General features: G+C 42.5%; 1 protein-coding gene across 1 annotated transcript; it reads right to left on the minus strand.

Moving 5' to 3' along the window:
- Positions 1-2277: 2277 nt before the first annotated feature.
- VPS37D (VPS37D subunit of ESCRT-I) lies at positions 2278-23104 on the minus strand. The gene is made up of 4 exons (XM_073667614.1): positions 22695-23104; positions 16323-16494; positions 6619-6701; positions 2278-3663 (listed from the first exon to the last, which is right to left on the minus strand). Exons 1-4 carry the CDS (start codon positions 22938-22940, stop codon positions 2866-2868), a joined length of 1299 nt encoding a protein of 432 aa, XP_073523715.1. The 5' UTR covers positions 22941-23104; the 3' UTR covers positions 2278-2865.
- Between the last annotated feature and the right edge of the window lie 1884 nt (positions 23105-24988).

Raw genomic sequence — 24988 nt, forward strand, 5'->3', positions numbered from 1 at the left:
CAAACTATATAACTGAAAAGGAATATAAGTAAGAGTGAAAAATGCAGCATCTTATAGACAGAAGGGCTTTTCATTAAACGGAAATTTGTCACCAGATTTTTGCTACCCTATCTGAGAGCAGCATAATCTAGTGGCAGAGACCCTGATTCTAGTGATGTGTCACTTAATGGGCTGTTTGCTGTCATTTTGATAAAAACACAGTTTTATCTCCTGCAGATCTAGCAGAGCTCTGTATAACCCCACCCCCACCACTGATTGGCAGCTTTCCGCCTACGCACAGTGTACATAAAAAATTGGTAATCAGTAGTGAAGGCGGGTTATACAGAGCTCATGAGTATGGACTACCTGGCAGCAGGTTTACTAGTCCTCTAGTGATAAAATCACAGTTTTATCAGCAGGAGATTATCAAAACTACACTAAGCAGCCCAATAAGTGATATATCGCTGGAATCAGGGTCTCTGTCCCTACATTATGCTGTTCTCAGATTAGGTGGCAAAAACCTGGAGACAGACTCCCTATAAATAAAGGTTATTCGTTAGATAATGAAATGTTATACAATTTTCCAGTATCGTTTCTGAATCAATTCTTCATGGTTTTCGAGATCTCTGCTTGCTGTCATTTAATTTAATAGCCTTCACAAGACCAGAGCTGATGCTTCACACTGACTGTAGACTGAGATCTTTTACAGGAAAAAACATTACAAAATTGTATAAACTTTTCATTATATGAAACAAAATGTATTTTCCAGGACCAGAATACACAAGTTATAGCTAAATCCGAACAAATAAATGAATGGCATCAACAAGAAAGAACAGGAGAGGAAATAGCATTTAATATAAAAAGTTGCTAATAGTAATTAAAGATCTGTATGACCCCAGCATATTTCTGAATACTAAACAAATCTATCGAGAATTGCACTATTCAATGAACGTATCACTTACATTAGTTGATATGTTTTCAGTGCACAAAATGGAACCATTTATTGTGATTATGAACAGAAAAAAAAAATAATAGACGTTGCTAATCTTTGGTCCAATGGTATAATAATCCATCCGGTCCTTCTGCTAGTAAAATGGGAATTTTTGCAAAGTAATATCATTGTCGTCAATGCCCTTCTTCCCCGATTTCTTCCAGTGGTGTAAATGCATTATCTGCTTCTTGGAGATACCTGCACCGCTCAATCATTGGAAACGCTCAGGGCAGCGTGGGTCATCTCAGGCAAAAAGATTTGGGTGGTATTAGTTTCAAACCAATACTAAGGTTAACACCCGGCTATGTGAGTCAATGACTCCCCAAATAAATTAAATGAAGAATATGCAAACTCATGACCTACAAGAAGCATTTGGAAAGGGGAATTCTGTATAACTAAAGAACAGCTGGTATTCCACCACCATGTTCAATAGACACTGTTAGGGTAGACATAATGCATAAAAAATGTGCAACAAACCACAATATCACCAACAATTATAAACAGAAATAAATAAAAAATACAGTATTTTTTTTTTGCAACTATTATGCAATATAATTCCAGAAACCTGCTGTAAAAAGAATCACATTATAAAGCATTCTTACAGCATGATCTGGAGCTTACTACTGTTTTAGTATCTGTAGTGACCTCAGTTGGCCACCAGGTGGAGACTCAGTCATGTATAGACACAATTGTGCCGCGATTCTTGATTACATTCTCCGCAGGAAACCGTACAGAGAGAGGGCACTTGATAAGGATGCACCATAACTTTCAGTCTATTTGTTAATAACCGGAAAAATCCAATCTATAAATGTATTTTTCTGTGGCTCCCCCCCCCCCCCCAAGTTCTCTATATGTCAGGGCCACTTTTATATAAATAGCAATCGTAACCACTTGAATAAATGAGAACAAATGGAATATTTATCGACATACACACCCTGGACTGTACAACATACACACATGTATGCAGCACCTTCTCTTAATGCAGACGACACACAAAGCGGCAGATTTAGGAAACTGCCGAAAAGGAAAAGGTCTCTGTTGCCCAATCAGAGTGCAGCTTTCATTTTTCAAGGGCAGAATACAAAATGAAAGCTGTGCTGTGATTGGCTGCTGTGAGCAACAAAACAAGTTTGTTTTTTTTAAAAGCAGTTTCCTAACTCTCCCTCATTTGGTTTAATATTCCCATCTCCAAGATCCTGTCCCAATATGTAGTAGGTGTAATAATGATAATATTAGTAAATACCTCCAATTAGAAATGCAGTATAGTTTTTCTGATTCGCTATCTCTTTCCTCATGTGCAGGCTTTGCAAGACCTTAGGTATCCATGGTTACGACCACTGATATAGTGACGGTTAGTTAACTAGTTGCTTGTGGTCCTAACCGTGGATACCTAAGGTCCTACAATGCCTGCACATGAGGAAAGAGACAAAGTGAATCAGAAAAATTAAACTACATTTCTAATTGGAGGTATTTGATAATATTATTATTATTACACCTACTACATATTGGGATAGGATCTTGGAGATGGGAATACCCCTTTAACCCTTGCGCATCCATTCCTAGACCGAAGCCAGGCGCAGCATACACCGTGACTCTGCACACCCACGCTGCATTTATTAACGGATAGTAAACAACCGGAAGGGGAAGTACTGAGTACACATTGCATCCACGGGGCAGACGCTCGCTGACCTCATTTGTTTCTGTCACCCAAGAAGCTCACATGATCCAACCTCCACATACACGCTCCATTCAGACTGAAAATAGCCAAACATCCTGCTTCCACAAAGAAACAATGTTAGCAGAAAGACCCACAGTCATACGCAGACTCACAGACAACTACCCTGTCCCCCGTCCCATAAATTGCCCCGCTCCCTTGTCCACCTGCAGCTCCTCACTTATCGTTTCGGTGGGTGCTGCTGCTGCTGCTGCCGCTGGGCTCTGGACAACACCCTTAGGTGCCGAGTGCTCAGGAAGTAGATTCGAGCAATGAATTGCAGAGGAGCCCGTGGTGGCTGCTGTTGTTGACCGTTGTTGCACCCCAAAGGTGGGACACCACATCCTGGGGACTGGGCAGATGGACCCTGAAAAGGAGACAGCACCTCCGCGGGGATCAACAATGCAGGCGCCATCCCACATGGCAGAGGAGGCAGGCGGAATACAGCAGGGGGCATCTGTGAAGGAGCAGCAGGGGATGGGATTGGCTGAGCACTGGCCTGAGCGGTTTGATCTCTGGGATTGTGGGGTTTCTCCTTGGGGTTGGAAGGCAGTTTCCTTTCGGGGGGCATTTTGCTGGTTTGGATGGGCAGTTCTCGAGGTCGAGAAGGCTGTTTGCCCCCAGGCGCCACTTCACGAGGCTTCATTTGAGGATCCCGGTTTGGGGGCATTTTGGTGGGTTGAGGGACAGGCAAGGCCTGCTTAGGGAGCAGTTTTCTGGATTGTGGGGGAAGTTCCTGAAGCTTTGGGGCCAGGTTCTGGTCAGAGGGTAGTTTGGTGGGTTGTTGAGGGGGTAATTCCCGGTCGGGAGGCAGTTCTTGGTTTTGGGGGGTTGTGTCCTGTTCAAGAGTCTCTCCCAGAAGCTCAAGCAGCTTCTCATTCTGGATCCTGCGGATGTGACATTGAGCCCGAAGCAAGTGGTAAGAATCCAGGAAAACAAGGAGAGGGAGGGAGCCCTCCAGGAACAACTGAGAGAGGGCCTAGTGTTGGGGGAGTGAGATGTCACAGATGTAAAGACATACAACAACATGACCGTGAGATGAAACCAATTTGGCCAGCAAAGATCGAAGAGCAATGGTGTGAGAAACAATGGTATATACAAAGGGGGAGTCATAATGAATTTGTGGAAAAGGGACCAATACAGGGAAAAGGTTAAAAAAAAAAGAGAGAGAAAAAGATTGCGTTAGATGTAGATGTTCAACAAGCCAAGGACCAGTTCAGATTTTATTTGATTGAAAACTACCACGTTTCATAAGAATAACCTTTATTGTCAGTTCTCACAAATCATAAAAAGTTGTACAACACTGTAAAATGTTACATTTACATAAATGGACAAAATAGTGCAGAACTTAGTTATTGAAACGCCTAAAACTAATACGAGTTATGTCTCGTGCAGGGCGTGGGGGTTGTAGCACAAGTGTCTCATTGCTATTCATCTGATCTCTATGTCAGCCCCTCAGGCTGTGCACTAAACTTTGCCTGGAGTGGGTTTCTTTATAGAGATTTACCCACTATTGACATTTACCACTTGCCCACAGAACAGGTACTACATTTCTGACCGCTGGGACCCCCACTGATTGCTAGAATGGAGGTCAGGCATGCACCTTTCTACTCTGTTTAATGTCTATGGGGCTGACAGAACAGCCGAGCCCTGTATTTGGCTGTTTTCCATAGACATCATAGAGAATGCTTGACCACCACTACTTTCAAAATTAGTTTGGGACCCTTATTATAGCAGTCGGTGAATACAGACCCCAATGATCAGATATTTATAGCCGATTCTGTGATTAGGTGATAGATTGTAAATGGTGTTAGATATAGAAGCCAATATACTGTTTGATGGAATGCTCCAACAATGAAGGTGCTGTCATGGTTTCTGCTAACAAAGCCCAATATACAATGCTTATATTATCTTCCTGCATGACTGATCCTTTGTCTTCTGCAGGACGTGTCCGTTCGCTGTTGTATATGGGCCATCCTTCTGCCCGCCATCATCCCGGGAAATTTGCACAAATGGTTTACTCTACAACCCCTGGCAAAAATTATGGATCCCCGGGCTCGGAGGATGTTCATTCAGTTGTTTAATGTTGTTGAAAAAAAGCAGATCACAGACATGGCACAAAACTAAAGTCATTTCAAATGGCAACTTTAGGGCTTTTTAGAAACACTGAAAGAAATCAAGATTAAAAATGTGGTACTCAGTAAGGTTTTTCCAGACCAAGCAGAGGGAAAAATTATGGAATCACTCAATTCTGAGGAAAAAATTATGGAATCACCATGGAAATTTTCATTTCCAAAACTAACACCTGCATCAAAGTAGATCTGCTCGTTAGTCTGCATCTAAAAAGGAGTGATCACACCTTGGAGAGCTGTTGCACCAAGTGGACTGACATGAATCATGGCTGCAACACGAGAGATGTCAATTAAAACAAAGGAGAGAACACAAAAGAACACTCCAATACATCACTAGTATTTTGTTGCACCACCTCTGGCTTTAATAATAGCTTGCAGTCTCTGAGGCATGTACTTAATGAGTGACAAACAGTACTCATCAATCTGGCTCCAACTTTCTGTGATTGCTGTTGCCAGATCAGCTTTGCAGGTTGGAGCCTTGTCATGGACCATTTTCTTCAACTTCCACCAAAGATTTTCAATTGGATTGAGATCCGGACTATTTGCAGGCCATGACATTGACATTATGTGTCTTCTTTCAAGGAATGTTTTCACAGTTTTTGCTCTATGGCAGGATGCATTATCATCTTGAAAAATGATGTCATCATCCCCAAACATCCTTTCAATTGATGGGATAAGAAAACTGTCCAAAATATCAATGTAAACTTGGGCATTTATTGAAGATGTAATGACAGCCATCTCCCCAGTGCCTTTACCTGACATGCTGACCCATATCATCAATGACTGTGGAAATTTGCATGTTCTCTTCATGCAGTCATATTTATAAATCTCATTGGATCGTCACCAAACAAAAGTTCCAGCATCATCACCTTGCCCAATGCAGATTTGCGATTCATCACTGAATATGACTTTCATCCAGTCATCCACAGTCCACGATGGCTTTTCCTTAACCCATTGTAACCTTGTTTTTTTCTGTTTCGGTGTTAATGACGGCTTATGTTTAGCTTTTCTGTATGTAAATCCCATTTCCTTTAGGCGGTTTCTTACAGTTCAGTCACAGACATTGACTCCAGTTTACTCCCACTCGTTCCTCATTTATTTTGTTGTGCATTTCCTGTTTTGGAGACATATTGCTTTAAGTTTACGGTCTTGACGCTTTGATGTCTTCCTTGGTCTACCAGTATGTTTGCCTTTAAGAACCTTCCCATGTTGTTTGTATTTGGTCCAGATTTTAGACACAGCTGACTGTGAACAACCAACATCTTTTGCAACATAGCATGATGATTTACCTTCTTTTAAGAGTTTGATAATCCTCTCTGTTTCAATTGACATCTCTCGTGTTGGAGCCATGATTCATGTCAGTCCACTTGGTGCAACAGCTCTCCAAGGTGTGATCACTCCTTTTTAGATGCAGACTAACGAGCAGATCTAATTTGATGCAGGTGTTAGTTTAGGAAATGAAAATTTCCATGGCGATTCCATAATTTTTTCCTCAGAATTGAGTGATTCCATAATTTTTTCCCTCTGCTTGGGCTGAAAAAAATTACCCTTACTGAGTACCACATTTTTAATCTTGATTTCTTTTAGTGTTTCTTAAAGCCCTAAAGTTGCCATTTGAAATGACTTTAGTTTTGTGCCATGTCTGTGATCTGCTTTTTTTCAACAACATTAAATTCCATAATTTTTGCCAGGGGTTGTAGTACCTCTGACCAGTCTTCACTAACATTACTTATATTCTGTGACTGCTCATTGCTTCTGGCCCATTTGTGCTTGACAAGTAGGAATCATTAACACACACTGACCTCACATTCTGCCTCGGTGCTCTGCAGCTCCTCCTGCAGGTGACTGAGTGCAACATGTGGATTACATTCCTGCAAGAGACACTCTACAAAAGACAAAGACAGAATAAGCGGCACTGTTACAACCTCCACATCAATCATTACAACAACACTTTTATCATGTGACAAACTGAAAATGTAACTAATCAGAAAATGGAACTAGAAGGAAATTTCAGTTTTTTAATTGCATCTTATTTACAATCAAAACTGAAAGGATAAAATAAAATGGCACATAGGAAAAACACTATTTTCACAGCAGTTTGATGCCTTGTATCAGTCACTACTAAGTCTTTGCCTTCCCTTTAGGTTCGCTTGGCTGATAACCATAAATGAGTGTTTGTTAGGGCTCGCTCACACCACCGGGTCCGAGTGCAGTCCGATAAAACATCGGATCGCACTTATTCTATAAGGTCGCATGCATGTTTGATTTTTTTTTTTTTTAGATTTGTCAGATTGGTCCAAGGATAAAATCAAAGCATGTCAGAGTTTAATCGGATATTCAGATGGCACTGAGCCATGCAAGTCAATGAGTCAGTGGAAATCATCGAACTGCACTCACATGACATCGGAGTGCAGTCCGATTTCTACGGACTGATAGAATGGACTTGACGAGATTTTTTGGCAATCTTCTACTCATCTGAGAGAATCGGATCAGAGTTTGATCAGAGTGTGATTTGCATTATCAACCCGATTCTCTTGGATGAGAAAATATACGTTCGTCTGCACCTGCCCTGAAAATGTTCGTTATCGGTTTGTGTAAAGCTTCGTTCACACTTTGTAGCCACAAAGTTGTGTTTGGCCAGTTTTTTTTAAATTGCAGCAAGTCAGTGCGGCAAAATAATGCATCGCACACACGACGTAAATGCAGCCCAAACATGGCAGCAGTTACCCAACAAACGATCAAAGCGCTCATTCGCTGTGTGATTAGAACGCCCATTCTGTCATTATAATCTTTCTTTTTATCATAATCTTGTGTGCACCGGTAATAATGATCAGTCTCTGTGTACAGAATTCAAGTCGGCCAGGCCAAAAAGACCATTAAAGGGGCTGTGTCAACTCCTTTTTTTTCCAAGAACGCACAACCCCTTTGCCTTCCAACTTTCTGCTTCACAGGGGGCAGTGCTTTTCTTGAAGATTGACAGTTCAGACCAGCAGCATGGTTGTGCCATTGGTCTGAACGGCGTGTTTGACCAAGATGCTAGCAGAGGCGGCGTTACCTCTGCAGAATGGGAGTAGCACAGAGGGACTGAAGCATCAGAGCGGCACAAGCATGCTGCCTTCTAGCAGGGCAAGCTGCTCACCTGAGGCCACAGGGTGGTCGGTAACTAGCCAACAAGCTGTACAAAAAAGTAAATTGCAAAGTTGTGTGTTCATACAAGTACTTTGCAATTTTAACCACATAACAACTTGAGACAACCCATTTAACAGGACTGCTGATTGGATTATACATAGCTGATTGGCGGTCATCTAAATGGCACATGAGAAATAAGGAATGATAATGGTCTACAGGTGATTTTTGTAGATTAGTCTTGGTCTCACAAACACATTTTTTGTTATATTAATGCACAGATTACATTTAATAGTGTTTTTCTATTCCGACAAATAAGAGAATGTACCCAAGTCTGTCCCCTCCTTGTCACAGCTGATATACAGACAGAGAGGGTTAGCTAATGAAATGGGCAAGTAGCCGGCCCACTCACAACCAGCTCTGGATAACAACCTGCTGAGATCGAAGCTTGTAAGGCTATGTGCCCACAATGCGGAAATGCTCCGGATTTTTCCTGAGCGTTTCTGCATCTCCCTGGCAGAAAAAACGCATGCGGATTGTACATGCGGATTGTACATGCGGATTGTCCATGCGGATTGTACATGTGTTTTTCCTGCCAGAGACTTGCGGAAGTGAAGCGTTCTTCACATGCATTTCTGCATGCGGGTTATCAAGCGATTTCCAAGCGATTTTAGCATCACTTGGAAAAGTGCTTGACAACTTGGTCACACTATATAAATCCATGCAACCGGCATGGATTTACATAGTGTGACCGTAAATGAATGGTAAAAAATAAAAAATAAATATTATACTTACCTTCTGATGGCCCCGGGTGTCCTTATCCGATCCGTTCTGGCTTGCCGGCAGCTTGCGATGGTCTAAAAGGACCTGTCATGACATCATTTAGTCATGTGACGGGTCACGCGACCGCTGACATCGGCGATGGTCCTTTTAGACCATCGCGAGCTGCCGACAAGCCAGGACGGATCGAATAAGGACACCGGGGGCCATCAGAAGGTAAGTATAATGTATATTTTTTATTTTATTCTTTTTTTTAAAAGGTACTATGGTACCCGGGTCTGGAGGAGAGTCTCCTCTTCCCCAAACCCGGGTACCATCCGCACAATGAACCAAATGATATCCGCATGATATGTCCGCATGTGCATATGTAGTGAAGTGATGCGGATGTCATGCGGTCCAATGCAAGTCAATGGCGGCAAAAACGCTGCGATTCCACAAAATAATTGGTAGTGCTGCGGATTTTTCCGCAATGATAATCCGCAGCAGAAATTTCCGCAGCATCTGCACAGCACATGCGGATTATCATTGGGGAACATGGCAGACCTTCTACCAAGCGTTTTTTAAACGTTTCTGCAGCGGAATTGCCGCTGCGGAAACGCTTAAAAAACGCATAGTGGGCACACAGCCGTTAGGTCGGGACACCATTCAGATGTAAAGTATATGTGTAAGGTCCAGAATTTACTAATGTAAGCTCTTTTTTTTTCCGGACAACCCTTTTAAAAGCACCACTCCAGGATTTTTTTATTGCAACGCTGGAGTGGTGCTACTAACTAAGTTCCCTGCCCCTAGCATTATACTTACCAGCCGCCATCCTCATCTTTTAGAGGCGCCGCTCCGATTGGTCTCCAGCAGTTTGTGACCTGCCGGCTGGCCTAAGTATTTGCTGAAGCGATCCAGAAGTCACAACTCAATGTAAGTCTATGGGAGGCAGAACGAGGCTCTCATCCCAGTGAGTCAGAAGTTGTGGTCAGAAGATGTCGTGACAGGACCAAAGCAGTGCCAGGAAGAGGTGAAGACAGAGGCTGGTAAGATTAATACTAGGGTCAGGGAACTTAGATTAGTAGCAGCACTCCGGCGCTGAAAAAAAAACAAACAAACACTGGAGTGGTGCTTTAAAGAGGGGACCACATCTGACCTATCTCTTTCTGTTTCCCATGAAACAACATTTCTAGAGCATTTTTTAGTGTTTTTTTACCACATTGTGCCATTTCTCTATTTTTACTCCTAAAAATGTATAAAGCATTGACTACTGGACGTAACCTGCCACCTCATCAATAGGTGCTCAATTGTAATAAACATACAGATCTTCATTTATAGAGCATCAACATATCTTGCAGCATATTACAATTTGGGAAATTTCATGACAAATAACTAAAACTTAAGAACATAAACACCCAATCACAAAATAGCATAAAGACTGGCACTCACGTTGATTTAATTCAATTCTGTGCTTTATTCCATAGATCATACAGTACAATCAAGAAGTGACGCGTTTCGGCTCGTTTGAAAAAAGCTTCAGGATAGAAGTTGAAACGCGTCACCTCTTGATTGATTGTACTGTACGTTGTATGGAGTAAAGCCCAGAATTGAATTAAATCAACATGAGTGCCAGTCTTTATGCTATTTTGTGATTGGGACACCATCCCATGACACGAGCACCACCATCACCCTGAGTGCCGACTGGAATCACATGTCAAAATTTAAAAACAACAAAGACTCAAACTAAAGAAAAAAAAGACAAAAGGACATGGTGCTAATTTTATCCAGGGGATCTATACACCAGGCCTATGCACATGCTCTTATGTTGACATTTTCAATCAGCACTCCAATAGAAGACCAGCCACCACTGATAGACTATAGAAGCGGCTGGTAACGAGCAGTAAACAATAAAAAAAATCAAAAAGCCTAATTTTTTGAGAATGCAGATTTTTTTTAAGAAGAGATAAATTGCAAAGTTGCTTGTTCTTACACGCAATTTGAAATTTTACCCTTTAAATAAGTTGACACAACTAGGGATGAGCGGACCCCTGAATTTTCAGGTTTGCAGAGTTTGACCGAACTTTAGTCCAAAGTTTGGTTCGGGTACCAGATGTCTATCGAACTTGAACCGGAACACCATGGAAATCAATGGGGACCTGAACTTTGGTGTTGTGAAAGGGCTGTAAAATGGTCTTAGCAAGGGCTATGGGGTTGACAAAGGACTTCCATCCGAACTCTAAAACGGACTTCCGGGAGAAGTCTGTGTTCGGAATTCAGCACCGGACATTAGGAGTGAGAGAGTGAGAGAGCAGAGAAAGCCTCTTACAGATACCTCTGGCAGCGACTTATCTGCCAGGAAAACAAAAGGATCGGGGCATCTAAATTTATACTGACCAATTCATATCTCCAAGATGATGACGGGGGAGAGTCAGTGAGGCCCCAATATACATCAGAATCTGCAGGTTTGCCAGGCTTGAGTGTAACGCATATTGGAGCCTTAATTGTCTGGATAAAACAAACCCCTAAATCACCCAATGTTACTGTATAATTGATTATTGGGGTGTTTGGGGCAATGGGTTATGCAAGTAAACACATTTTAAAGAATGGCAATTAATTTCCATTTGGATAAATCTACTGTTTGAGATGTACGGGAAGATTTGTCAAAACTGGTGCAAAGGAGAAGTGGACTATTTTGTGGACTAGCTATTGACCAATCAGATTCCTTCTCACATTTCCCAGCGACATGTCAATGCTAAAAATCTGATTGGCTGACATAAGCACAATAAAACCATTTTAGTCTCCATAGACATAATGATCAATAGTCATTGATATTTATGATGAGATCACTAAATATTATTCTTATACCTATAGGCAACCAACCTCTCTTAGAAAAAAAATCCTATCCTCACGATTATATGATCGCTGTGGGTTTGGCTCCTGAAGCTCCAGTTGTAACCATCAAAGAAAGTTTTATTAAGCCATAAATTTAGTATATAGTATTATATAGCACTTACATAGTGAGTCCAAATCACGAAGAGTGAGAAGTTCTTCTACACTAGCACGACATATAGACTGGGGTTGTCTTGCACACTAGATTATTTTAAAGGGGAGCTGGGAGAGGACACAGACATTGTGGAATCCACACATAACATGTAATCTTATCATCTTGTGACTTTGGCCATAGGCGATGGTGCTGGGTGTGCCAGAGTGTTAGATTAAGTTCGAGCAAATTAATACATTATTTGACTCTCTGCTTGACTACAGCATGCCAAAACAGCCAGAGACAGCAGGAGAAGTGTGAGGAATGTCAGTAAGGAGAAGCTGTGCAAAGAGCAATTTATCTAACTTGAGACTGTATATGAGTCTCTAGATGGTGCTTTGTAGGTGGAGTGGACGAGCACTGAGGATGGAGTGTGTGAGCTGTGGACAGGTAGATCCCTGCCTTTTGGGAAATATAATGTAGAGGCTCAGAAGAATAGCTGGCAGGAAGTTCAGGATGTAAATAAACCACAAGAATGGCTGCAGCGGGCTGAAGAGGAGCTAAAAAATGAAAAGAAACGTAATAGGGGAGTGAACTCATATACCACCCACTACAAAACCCTGTATATGCATCACAAGTACCTTAGCAGTTCAATAAGATATAGTCACATTTAGTCTCCAACAGAACTACAGTACAGAAATATGTAAAGCTTCACTTATAAAAATTGCAAAAGAAAATAAACCTCTGATTAGAAAAGGATTAGAAGGGGAGGTTCTTTGTATAACTAAGTTACAATGGCTGTAAGATATACAGTCATGGCTGAAAGTGTTGGCACCCTTGAAGTTTTCCCAGAAAATGAAGTATTTCTCCCAGAAAATTATTGCAATTACAAATGTTTTGTTATACACATGTTTATTTCGTTTGTGTGTATTGGAACAACATAAAAATAAAAAACGAGAAATAAAAGCAAATTGGACATAATTTCACACCAAATCCCAAAAATGGGCCAGACCAAATTGTTGCTACTTAATATTTGGTTGCACATCCTTTGGAATAAATAACTGCAATCAATCGCTTCCTACAACCATCAACAAGCTTCTTACATCTCTCAGCTGGAATTTTGGACCACTCTTCTTTTGCAAACTGCTCCAGGTCTCTCATATGTGAAGGCGCCTTCTCCCAACAGCAATTTTAAGATCTCTCCACAGGTATTCAATGGGATTTAGATCTGGACTCATCGCTGGCCACTTCAGAACTTTCCAGCGCTTTGTTTCGATCCATTTCTGGGTACTTCTTGAAGTAGGTTTGGGGTCATTGTCCAGCTGGAAGACCCATGGCCTAGGACGCAAACCAAGCTTTCTGTCACTGGGCACTACATTGCGACCCAAAATCTGTTGGTAATCTTCAGATTTCATGATGCCTTGCACACAGTCAAGACACCCAGTGCCAGGGGCAGAAAACAACACCAAAACATCTTTGAACCTCCAACATATTTGACTGTAGGTACTGTGATCTTTTCTTTGTAGGCCTCATTCCATTTTCGGTAAACAATACAATGATGTGCTTTACCAAAAAGTTCTGTCTTGGTCTCATCTGTCCAAAAGAGGCTTTCCCAGAAGGATTTTGGCTTACTCACATACATTTTGGCAAACTGCAGTCTAGCTTTTTCATGTCTCTGTGTCAGCAGTGGGGTCCTCCTGAGTCTCTTGCCATAGTGTTTCATTCCATTCAAATGTTTACGGATAGTTTGTGCTGACACTGATGCACCCTGAGTCTGCAAGACAGCTTGATTTTCTCTGGAACTTGATTGGGGCTGCTTATCCACCATCCAGACTATCCTGTGCTGCAACCTTTCATCAATTTTTCTCTTCCATCCACGTCCAGAAAGATTAGCTATAGTGCCATTGGTTGTAAATTTCTTGATTATGTTGTGCACCGTGGACAAAGGAGCATCATGATCTCTGGAGATGGACTTGTAACCTTAAGATTGTTTATATTTTTCAACAATTTTGGTTCTCAAATCCTTAAAGACAGTTCTCTTCTCCTCTTTCTGTTCTCCATCCTTAGTGTGGCACACACAGACACATAATGCAAAGATTGAGTCAACCTCTCCACTTTTTATCTGGTTTTAGGTGTGATTTTCATATTGCCCAAACCTGTTACTTGCCACAAGTGAGTTTGAACAAGAATCACATGCTTGAAACAAAGTTGTTTACCCACAATTTTAGAAAGGTGCCAACAATTTTGCCCCTCCTATTTTTGGGGTTTTGTGTGAAATTATGTCAAATTTGCCTTTTTTCCTCTGTTTATTTTGTGTTGCTCCAATACACATAAAGGAAATAAACATGTGTATAACAAAACAGGTGTAATTGCAGTAATTTTCTGGGAGAAATGCTTTATTTTCTGGAACAATTTCAAGGGTGCCAACACTTTCGGCCATGACAGTATATAAGCGTGAATGTATATATGAATAAAGGGAGTGTAGTAAAAATTACTCATGGGGTCTGAGTTCCGATTTAACATAAAATAATACTATCTCTTTGCTGCCAAAGAATCTATAATCAAGTTATTTTAGCAATGTTTATACAATTTCAAATGTAAAATATTGTGGTACTTGTAATTCTTTTTATTATATTAGTCTTTTTTAATTTTCATCTTGTTATTAAAGCACCACTCCAGCATTTTTTTATTACACCGCTGGAGTGGTGCTTTATAGTGTGTCATGGAGCGAGCCGGAAGTCATACTCAATACAAGTCTATGAGATACTCGTTCTGGCTCTCATAGACTTGTATTGAGAGCTTGTGAGCGCAGCTTCTGACTTTTGACTGTCAGAAGCTATGCTCACAAGATTTCACTGCTGGACCGGAGTGGTGAGGAAAACAGGGGTATATGACCAGGGAGTTTACACTTAAAGCACCACTCCAGCGCTGACAAAAAAACGCTGGACTGGTGCTTTTAATGTTAAAACAAAACCTTAAAAAAGAGGGAGGTCGGGGGACTCATTAAAAAAACGACTAGAGTGTTTTCGATTATTTTTTTTTGTGCCTAGGTAAAAACGTATTGATCGGTGAGGTGGGAGTTTCACTGCTGGGACCCACAACGAAACGGTGAATTTTATCCTCAACAAGGAGCTTTTATCCCAGTTAGAATGAAGCAGTGCACGAAACCACTGCTCCATTCATTCTCTACGGCGCTCCTGTAAAAAGCTCCCTCAACAAGTTATCACCTAACATGTGAATAGGTGCTAACTTTTTTTTTCACTGGAGAGCCTCTTGAAATAATAAGCTCCCAGTTTAGTACAACATAAATACACTTGTCATCCAAGCGACAAACTAAAGGGCCAATTCATCATTGATTTTACGACTTTTTTCTCGAGTAAAAATGGTTCTCCTTGGTGTCAGTTCAGCATTATGGGCATAGTTTACTCACCCAGGTGTTTAATCCTAATATCATTTGCAACTTTTTGAAACGTAACAAAATTTTTGTACTCTAGTACCCTAGTGGAGTACAAAATATGTCCAACATTTTTTTTTTCTCGCTCAGTTACAGAATAGCATGCAACATTTTAAAGCTCACTGAAAGGATTGTCAAAAATTTTATTCTAAAAAGATACAAAAGAGCCCAAAAGAATAAGCATTTTTTTTTATCTTAGCCAATTCATCAAACGTTGCATGCCCCTTTTTCATGAAATTGGCACATAATCCACCAGTGTAAAAAGAAAGACAAGACAAAAAAAAATATTTAACGAAAAGACAAATGATGAGTCGAAGTCTAAGGGTATATTCACATGGGATGGATGTTTTCCACAAGACTTCCCCGAGAAAGCAGAGGAAAATCCGCTACAAATTCACATTTCGGATTGGATTTGTCTTCAAATTTCTGGCAAAGTAAAATGAAAACACAATACTCACTTCCCATTGTGCTTCTACGATTCCTCTGGCTCGTGCCGTGCTGGTTTCAGTATAACCCAGCCTCCTGTGAAGACCTCTCGTCCTATGGGACCACAGCAGCCTGTGACTGCCAGCAGTGGTCACTTTGTACGAGATTTCAGCACAGGAAGCTAGGCTGTACCGGGAACCAAGTAACAGGATCCAGTCTATTATTTAAAATTAATTCTAAAAGTAGAGTAAGTTGAGAGTCTGGCAGCGTCAGACGATGGGCTTTGTGAATTTTAGCCTTGGCCTTTTACATGAGAGTCATCGGAAATGTCGGACAACCACATGACCGTGTTTACTTCTATGGTCTTCTCTGGTGGGCAAGAGTCACATAAAAACTGCAGTCAGCTACAACTGTATATGCAAAAAAAAAGCCTGATGAAGGTTGCTCAATCCTCTCCTAGCAATCAGTCAGTAAAAAACATAAAGGGCCCTTAAATTGGACAGAATGGAAAAGATAAGACCATCCCTACCTGGGACTACTGTAGTAGGTAGCAAAAGTATAGAACACAACCAAACAAAAATTAAGAACATATTTTCAATATTCAGGTAATCAGCAGAAATGAAAAAAAAAATAGATTTTTCTTTTTTCTTGGATTCATTAAAATATTAGAAGAAATGAACAGCATCACTATCTCATGAAGGAAATCATTCTAATTGGCAGATCAGTCTGGCACAAGGACACACTGATAGAACCGCACTCACGGATTTTTCGGAGTTTCCCACGACAAGATGCACACGTCTCGCGCAACAGCTGGTACTTGATTGCCAGGTTGGCTTTTCCCGTCTCCAGACGTGGGCGAAGGGACAAGTTTTTCTGAGCAAGCTCAAAGTTTGAGGCCAAAGAGGTTCTTCTTTCCTCCTGGAGAGACTGCGCCTACGGGAGAAATACAGAGATATGGTAACAGACACAGAGCGCGGTGGCACAAAACTGAAATGAGATGAAATAAGCTTCATTATATGGCAAACTAAGTAATGTTTACAGTATGGCGACTTTTGGTGCCACCCAACCTTAGTTTCAATATTTGGTAACTGAAACTATTTTAAGAACTGTGACCATGAAGACATTTCTGTGATTTTTTTTTGTTTTCACCACCACTGGTAACCTTTGAGCACTTGCCTTAAGAAGTGCACATTAAAGTTAGTCAAACCAGCAGTGGGAAAGACTGACGTGTATACGAGCCTTCTGGTTATCCCCCTGTCCCATTAAAAAGACAAGTACACTTGGCCTAACTGAAAACGCATGTGAATGAGGGAGGGCTGTTCCGGAAAAATAGCTGAATGGGCATTTGGCTGAGCAATATTGAAAGTGTATGGGCACCTTTGGGGTGTATTTGGTCACTAACATAGGGATCTGAAAATAAAATATGGTGACAATCAAGATGCAAACAGGAATGATTTATAAAAAAGCCTTTTTCTGTATTACTGACTAAATAGATCATCTGAAAGAGAAAAATTCAATTTATGATCCCATATATGTTTTACCAACATTTTTCTTGAGTTGAGTGTTAAAAGAGATAAGTCCCCCATATACTTCAGACTAATGTCAGCTGAACATGCAGATATCGACGGATTCGGCAGATGGTCAACGTGTGTGGGGTGGGAACCGCCGGGTGACTAATGGTCGGGAGAGATGTCAATCGCGCATGTCCAATTTTGGACTGTCTAATCCACTGTTCTCCTGGAGATAAGACGCTGACCGACGTGTCAGTTGGCGGCCTTCTCACAGAAAACACAGAAGTGCTTGGCCGATCGAGCGCTCCTGTGTATGAGAAAGCATCGCTCGGCCGACAACTATCTAATATGTATGACCCTGGTTTATTCCCAACAATGAAAGTGTCCACAGGATAGGTGATAATTTTCTGATCACTGGGGCCTACCACTTGGACCCCCTGAAGATGCCAAGATATGTTGTCTGAAATGCCGCATTGTAATAGATCAGTGGCCATAATCCATCTATGACACTGCCGGAGATAGTCAAGTACAGTCTCAGGCTGTCCCACAGACAATGACTGCACATATTAAAGCCTTGTTCTCTGACTCGGTGGAAGTTCCAGAGATCAACAAACAGAAATGTGACTGAAACAGTCCAGCGGCCAGGTCAGTGATCTGTGGCCACTACACATGGGCCCTGAGATCTGCCTCCTACACCCGGCATCCACAGCTGAGTGGAAAGGTGATGACTTGCTCAGATGGGAATAATCCTTTATGTTTTTGATCTTTCATGAAACCCTTATCAATATAAAAGCCTGTTATATGTACATCAGAGGCATAACTACGTAATAACTGTCAGCAGATGTGCCCTGGTTGCCGTAGGGCTGAGGGGAAGAAACAGACCACACTGCCTTGGCCAGGCCATTTAGATACAGGACTAGGTAGTACTTGCCAACCCTCCTAGAAGTTCTGGAAGGTACATGTGGCTTACGGCAAAAGAGAAGACCTACCGGATGTCACACAAGTCTCCAACAAGACAGCACTCCTCCGACTTTTTCACGACCCCTGGCATCCAAATAGACATCCAGGGCCAAGATCGGGAGAGCACATTGAGCTCAACATTGACATAACAATTATTACTGTTCTCAGATTCAATGATTATGTCTGTGGGTCTGGTACAATCAGCTCTGGTCAATAGATAACCTGCTTGAAATGGTCATCAATTATTATGAATAAAAACCACTTTAATAGCATTTAATAAGCTCTGGGATGAGATATTACATGTACAGCAGTTTACATGTATAATATTTGTAACAGGTGGCAACAATTTCCTATATTCCCATGATTTCATTTCACTCTATTAACACTCCTTTAAAGACCATTGTCCAGAGAGAAAATCAGAGTGCTAAGCTAATTGATAGCAATGTACCCTCACGTGTCTGCTTCCCTTATTACACATTTAAAGCAAACATTATACAAGCACCATAAACATTTGTATGAAATCCTACTTTAGCTTACTCCTTTGTATACATTTTTGACAATTACTATGATAATTCTGTTTTTTAGGCACATCTGGAAACATCTCAAGTGCCATGTAGTCAATGCGTCAAGAAGTTTGCAGCTGTCACTCATGTGATTGGGTTGCTTTCCACTGATGTCCTTACAAGTTCTCATTGCAGACCACCAAAAAAAATTATGTTAGCCTTTAGAATCACGTGGCCCACTTTACAGCCTGCAATATTTTGTCCATACTCATCCCTTGGAGATCCAAACTGGGGCTAGATTTATAAATGCCAAGTTTTCCCCCTTCATTAAGGAGTCTCTGGTCTGCGATGCCATTTACATGTAGGGATTAGAGATCTTGTGAATCGATTTGCAGGATCTGGTCCATCGGCCACGTCAGTAATATGTGATCGCTGGACGGTAGCCCTGAGAACCACGTCCTACCTCCTGGCACCTGCAGCTCTTCTTTCGATTTGACGGCCAGGTCGGCGAATTTAAAGAAGAGTGGCGGATGTTGTCAGGTTGGAGGTGGTTCTCAGGGCTCCTGATGTGGCCAATGTCCCGGGTGATGCACAATAATTCGCACCAACTCTCGTAAGGCTATTTTAAAAGGAAGGGAAAAAAATCATAGTAAAGTAAAATTCAATTTCCACATTTAGGCTGGGGTTACACAGCACCTTTGGCTACCACACAGGTCACATAGTCAAAAATCGCAGTATGTCAATGTTATATCGAAGCATAATGCAAGTGAATGCGGGTCACAATGTGACCCAAAAGGTATTGTGATCATAGCAAGCGAGTCACAAAAAGTTGGATATTTTGTGACTTGCTTATTGCGGTAACTTGTGGGTCCAATGTGACCCCATTTACATGCATTATGCTGCGATGTAGTAATGGCATAGAGCGATCGTTAACAGTGAGTAACAATAAAAGTCACTGTGTAGCGACATCCTTACACATAATTGTAATGATATTGTAGTCCTGAAGCGGTATATTCACACATGGCAGATTCACTAAAGATTTTTCCAACTGTAAAATCCATTTCATAGATCAGCATGCAAATACATTTCTGCAAGACCCATTCACATGAACTTAGAAAGTTCTGCAACCAAGCAGACATGTGTGAACATACCCTTACCAGTAGGACGTAGAGATTATATCAGGATCTGTTTACATCTGTGTTAAAAGCTCTGTGACAGATTGTGGCGAAAGTATGGGACAAAACAGCGCAGCACTTATTTGCCCTGTGAGAGAAACCCCGACCGACTCCATTGCTGGGTGCTGCTGGGGTCTGGCATGTAAAGAGGATTTTATTGTTTTTCTCCTATAATAGAGCTCAACAGCAGAATTAAATAACGTTGATGTGAACAGAGCCAAAGAATTACAAAATTGTGTTTTGCCACTTGGCATCTTAAGGAAACTTTAGGGTTCCTAATAAGCAGTAGAAGGGTCAGCTCAACCTCAATATCGTGTCTAGACAGACTTGTAGTTTTTTTGTACATATATTTTTTATTAAAAAATTATTCTGACAAAACTGCTTTATGCTGAAGTGCCTCAGTCATGATCACATTCTTTATAGGATCTGTTGTTTTTTGATTGAGGTCAGAAGGACAAAACTAATGTAAATGTGATACGAAACTTCCAATCAGTTTACATCATTTGCAGATTTATATATATATATATATATATATATATATATATATATATATATATGGATTTATATGCTCTTTTCCTGCTACCAAATAGGTCAAGTGTGATCTCAAGGTCCAGGAAATATTCCCTAAAGAAGTAAATCTCATCCCAAGGTCCAGGAAACATTCCCTTAAGTGAATCTCACCCCAAGGTCCAGGAAACATTCCCTAAAGAAGTAAATCTCACCCCAAGGTCCAGGAAACATTCCCTAAAGAAGTAAATCTCATCCCAAGATCCAGGAAACATTCCCTAAAGAAGTAAATTCCTGAAAGAAGTACATCTGACCTCAAGATCCAGGAAACATTCCCTAAAGAAGTAAATCTCCTCCCAAGGTCCAGGACACATTTCCTAAAGAAGTAAATCTCACCACAAGGTCCAGGAAACATTCCCTAAAGAAGTAAATCACATCCCAAGGTCCAGGAAACATTCCCTAAAGAAGTAAATCTCACCACATGGTCCACGAAACATTCCCTTAAGTAAATATTATCTCAAAGTCCAGGAAACATTCCCTTAAGTAAATATCACCCCAAGGTCCAGGACACATTCCCTTAAGTAAATCTCATCCCTAGGTCCATTGCATCCCAAGGTCCATGAAACATTCGCTAAAGAAGTAAATCTCATCCCAAGATCCAGGAAACATTCCCTAAAGAAGTACACTCCTGAAAGAAGTAAATCTGACCTCAAGATCCAGGAAACATTCCCTAAAGAAGTAAATCTCATCCCAAGGTCCAGGACACATTTCCTAAAGACGTAAATCTCACCCCAAGGTCCAGGAAACATTCCCTAAAGAAGTAAATCTCATCCCAATGTCCAGGAAACATTCCCTAAAGAAGTAAATCTCACTCCAAGGTCCAGGACACATTTCCTAAAGACGTAAATCTCACCCCAAGGTCCAGGAAACATTCCCTAAAGAAGTAAATCTCATCCCAATGTCCAGGAAACATTCCCTAAAGAAGTAAATCTCATCCCAAGGTTCAGGAAACATTCCCTAAAGAAGTAAATCTCATCCCAATGTCCAGGAAACATTCCCTTAAGTAAATCTCACCCCAAGGTCCAAGACACATTGCCTTAAGTAAATCTCAGCCCAAGGTCCAGGAAACATTCCCTAAAGAAGTAAATCTCATCCCAATGTCCAGGAAACATTCCCTTAAGTAAATCTCACCCCAAGGTCCAGGACAGATTCCCTTAAGTAAATCTCATCCCAAGGTCTAGGAAACATTCCCTTGAATAAATCTCATCCCGGTGGAAGAAGTTTAGACCCCTGACAAGCAATCCCGTACTGGGACGTTACCTGGTAAAGAGACAGAGATGGAAAATATGTCTTGGAGGATATTTTGAGCTGTTCCTATTTCTGTAAGTACCATTCACATTGCTGCACCTAGTGCCAGTGTTTATCAGCATAACACAGAGTAATATTATAGGAACACGTGGAGGACGGACTGGTGCCAAATTCTCATTGTTTAGAACCACAGACAAATCCCACTGATCTTATGGTCACTTGTCGTCAATGATTATTGTGATGTCTATGGCCGGCAGACAGAAATAACACAAGGCACCATGCTGGAATACACACAAGCGATAGAGATAAAGCTACAGACATAAAAGCCACAAGGGAAGTGTGAGATGTGTGTAACCCACCAAACACGGGGAAGAGAGGGAACACGGAGGACAACAATGAGGAGAGAGAAGGGAACAAAGGAAAGATGTAAGGGGAGGGAGACGGAAAGAATAGACAAAAAACAAATCAGTCTGAGAGCTTAGCCCCCCGATACAAAGCATGTCCCCATCGCAGGCCTGTAGCCCCCGCACAGCCGTGTAGAGGACGTGATCCAACACATATATGTGCACCCAGGCCTCAGCACAAAGAACGCTACAGGTTCATAGCTACAGGCAGAGGAGCAATATGTGGGTGGTACAGGCCTAGTCTGTGCCCATACAGATAAACATGGGCAGATAAGCCTGGCACTGCCAGCACAGGGGGTGACAAGGTGTGGAGAGCCCCTCATCTTCAGGATGGCAGGGATACAGGCCCTGGCAATAATAGGACATGCATGGCACATCCTCCATCTGTCTACACCCAGTCTATTTACAAACAAGTCAATGGCCGGGCACAGCTGTGGGCACAATGTCCGCTGCCCATCCGCTGCCTGCTCCTCAGAACAATGAAAATGCAGTGATTGCAGGTAATAATTCCTGCATGGAAAACACAGGGGCCTAGAGCCAGCAGCAGCAGCAGCACCCAGCTCTGCCATCACCCCAGCCGTGCTGCCCCCGTCCCCATGGCGGTGCCCGCTCTCTGCACCCATGATGCAGGGCTCCGGCGGGGGCCGGGCGGCTGTGCAGGGTGAGGGGCTGGGGAGGCTCAACAGGCAGGGTCTGCAGCTGCCCCGGCAGGCTCAGCTGATGTATGCACATAGCAGCACAGCTGTCTGCACAGCAGCCCACTACCTGCTCGCTCAGGCGGACGATGCGCTGCAGTTTGCCCTCGTCCTGCAGAAGCTGCCGGAGCTGCTCGGTGCTCAGCACCCCGAATCGGTCCGATGGGCTGGAGCCGCCGCCGCCGGCCTCCGGGGAAGGATCAGTACGGGCGGTGGGCTTCGAGCTGCCTGGCTCTGAGGACGGGTGGGGGCGGGTGACCCCCGGCTTGGCGTTATCGTGCTCCGGGGACGGGTGGGAGCGGCTCCCCGGGTTCATGCTGCCGGGCTCCGGGTCCACTCTCAATCCCGCGGTCCCCGCAGTCTGCAGCGGGGGGCGCAATACCCGGAGTGGCCACCAGAGGGCGCTCGGAGTCTTCTGTATGTGTCCAGCTCGCAGTGTAATAGCTGCCGCCTGGAGCTGTGTCTGCCTATACACAGAGCTAAATATACCCCAGCCCTGCACAGAAATAAATATATATATACTGTAGGCACCTTCCTGTGTGTCACATGTGCGCAGCAGTGCCCGCTCATAGGAACTCGCCACATAGCAACTAGCCGGCCTGGGAACTCAGGAGAGCGGAGCAGAATGAGGGATTCCCCTCTCCAGCATCCATTGTGCAGACATGTCAGCACTGTGCAGGTCACTTGTAGGATGCAGGGCCGAGCAGCGCCCACATGCCGGGATGCACAATGGACGTGATGAGTAATATTACCATTATTTGGATGGATTGTAAAAACAAACGTTAAAATCTTGGAAAATTGCAAAGCTGCAATATGTAATGTTAGGATTTATGTCCCCCAAATGAAAAATCCAGCGAAACCGACATAAATACCTGTAAAGAGTATATCCCCCAATAACAAGAAATCTGGAATATAGAAATGAAATCCAACAATAAAATCTGGAAGTTATGCCCTATCCATGGTATAGGAGACCGCTTTCTGACCGCTTGGACCCCCGAGATGCGGGTCAAAGCCCCGGTGAATGGAGTGGTGGTGGATCATGTGCACCGCCGCTCCATTCATTCTTATGGGAATGGCACAGACCAGCAGAGCGCTGCTCTCCGCTATCTGGCGGTTCCATTAAAGGGATTGTGCGGTCTATGTGACTGCAGACTTGTGAGTCCTCACAGCGCGCACTGCTCACTGTGAGGACTGTCCGGTGTCAGCGCATACTCCAGCTAGAATCTGACTACACTGTTTCCGGCACTCTCAATGTAAGTATACTGTGCAAGGCCGGAAACAGCCTAGTCAGATTCTGGCCTGGAGTATTCGCTGACAGCAGTGCGCGATGTGAGTTGTCACAAGTCTGCAGTCACATATAGAGGCTGTAGACTTGTCATTTTAGACCGGACAACCTTTTTAAGAATGAACGGCATGGAGGTGCCAATGGGTGACCACTATTCCATTCACACGGATCTGTGACCTGGTTCTCAGGGTCCCATTGGTCGGAGCCACCAGCAATCAGGAAGTCCCTTATCCCCTACTATTATTATTATTCCCAAAATCATAATGTGGTCTCAGTATTCCATACATACAGAAATAATCATGTCTGCCAATATAACCCATTTTTAAAGCACCACTCCAGCATTTTTTTTTTTATTTCAGCACTGGAGTGGTACAACTAACGCAAGATCCTTGCACATAATATTATACTCACCACCCAAAGTCTTCAGCTCTTTCCGGTGCCCCTCCGGTCTTGCGGCACCATCTTGTAACCTCAATTTCTGACTGATCAAAAGTCAGAGGTAACAGTCACAAGCTCTCAATGTAAGTCTATGTGTGCCAGAACGAGGGTTTCATAGACTTGCATTGAAAAGTGACCTCCGGCTCCAACAAACACACGAGCGATCCAGCAGGTCGCAAGCTATTGGAGACCAACAGGAGCTGCGCCAACAACAGATGGAGACGGCGGCTGGTAAGTATAATACTAGGCGCAGGGAAATTGCATTGATAGCACCACTACAGCGCTGCAATAAAAAACCCTCTTCATAACCCCGTCGTGTTATAACACAGCTCAGCTCTGCTATGCTTACCTCTGTTATGTATGTAGGGGAGCGTATGATTATGCTCCGAAGATCCCCATGAATCACCAATGAAATATGGAGTTTTAAATAGCAATGACCATTGGTGAAATAGTGTGTCACAGTCAGTACTTTCAAAACTATCAATTGTAATCTCATCCAAATAAATAAAAAGTTACTATGATGAGATCAATCTTTATCAGGAAGTGCACAGGAGAACAGAAGAAGGGGCCTGCAGCATTTAAGAGAAGCGGTGTGCGGCTGGGAAATGTAGTTTTAGCAGATTTAGCAGAACCAGCCATTT

This window comes from Phyllobates terribilis, unplaced genomic scaffold (genome assembly GCF_046119375.1).
Source record: "Phyllobates terribilis strain yellow unplaced genomic scaffold, ASM4611937v1 Scaffold_2__4_contigs__length_985480577, whole genome shotgun sequence".
Classification (NCBI taxonomy): domain Eukaryota; kingdom Metazoa; phylum Chordata; class Amphibia; order Anura; family Dendrobatidae; genus Phyllobates; species Phyllobates terribilis.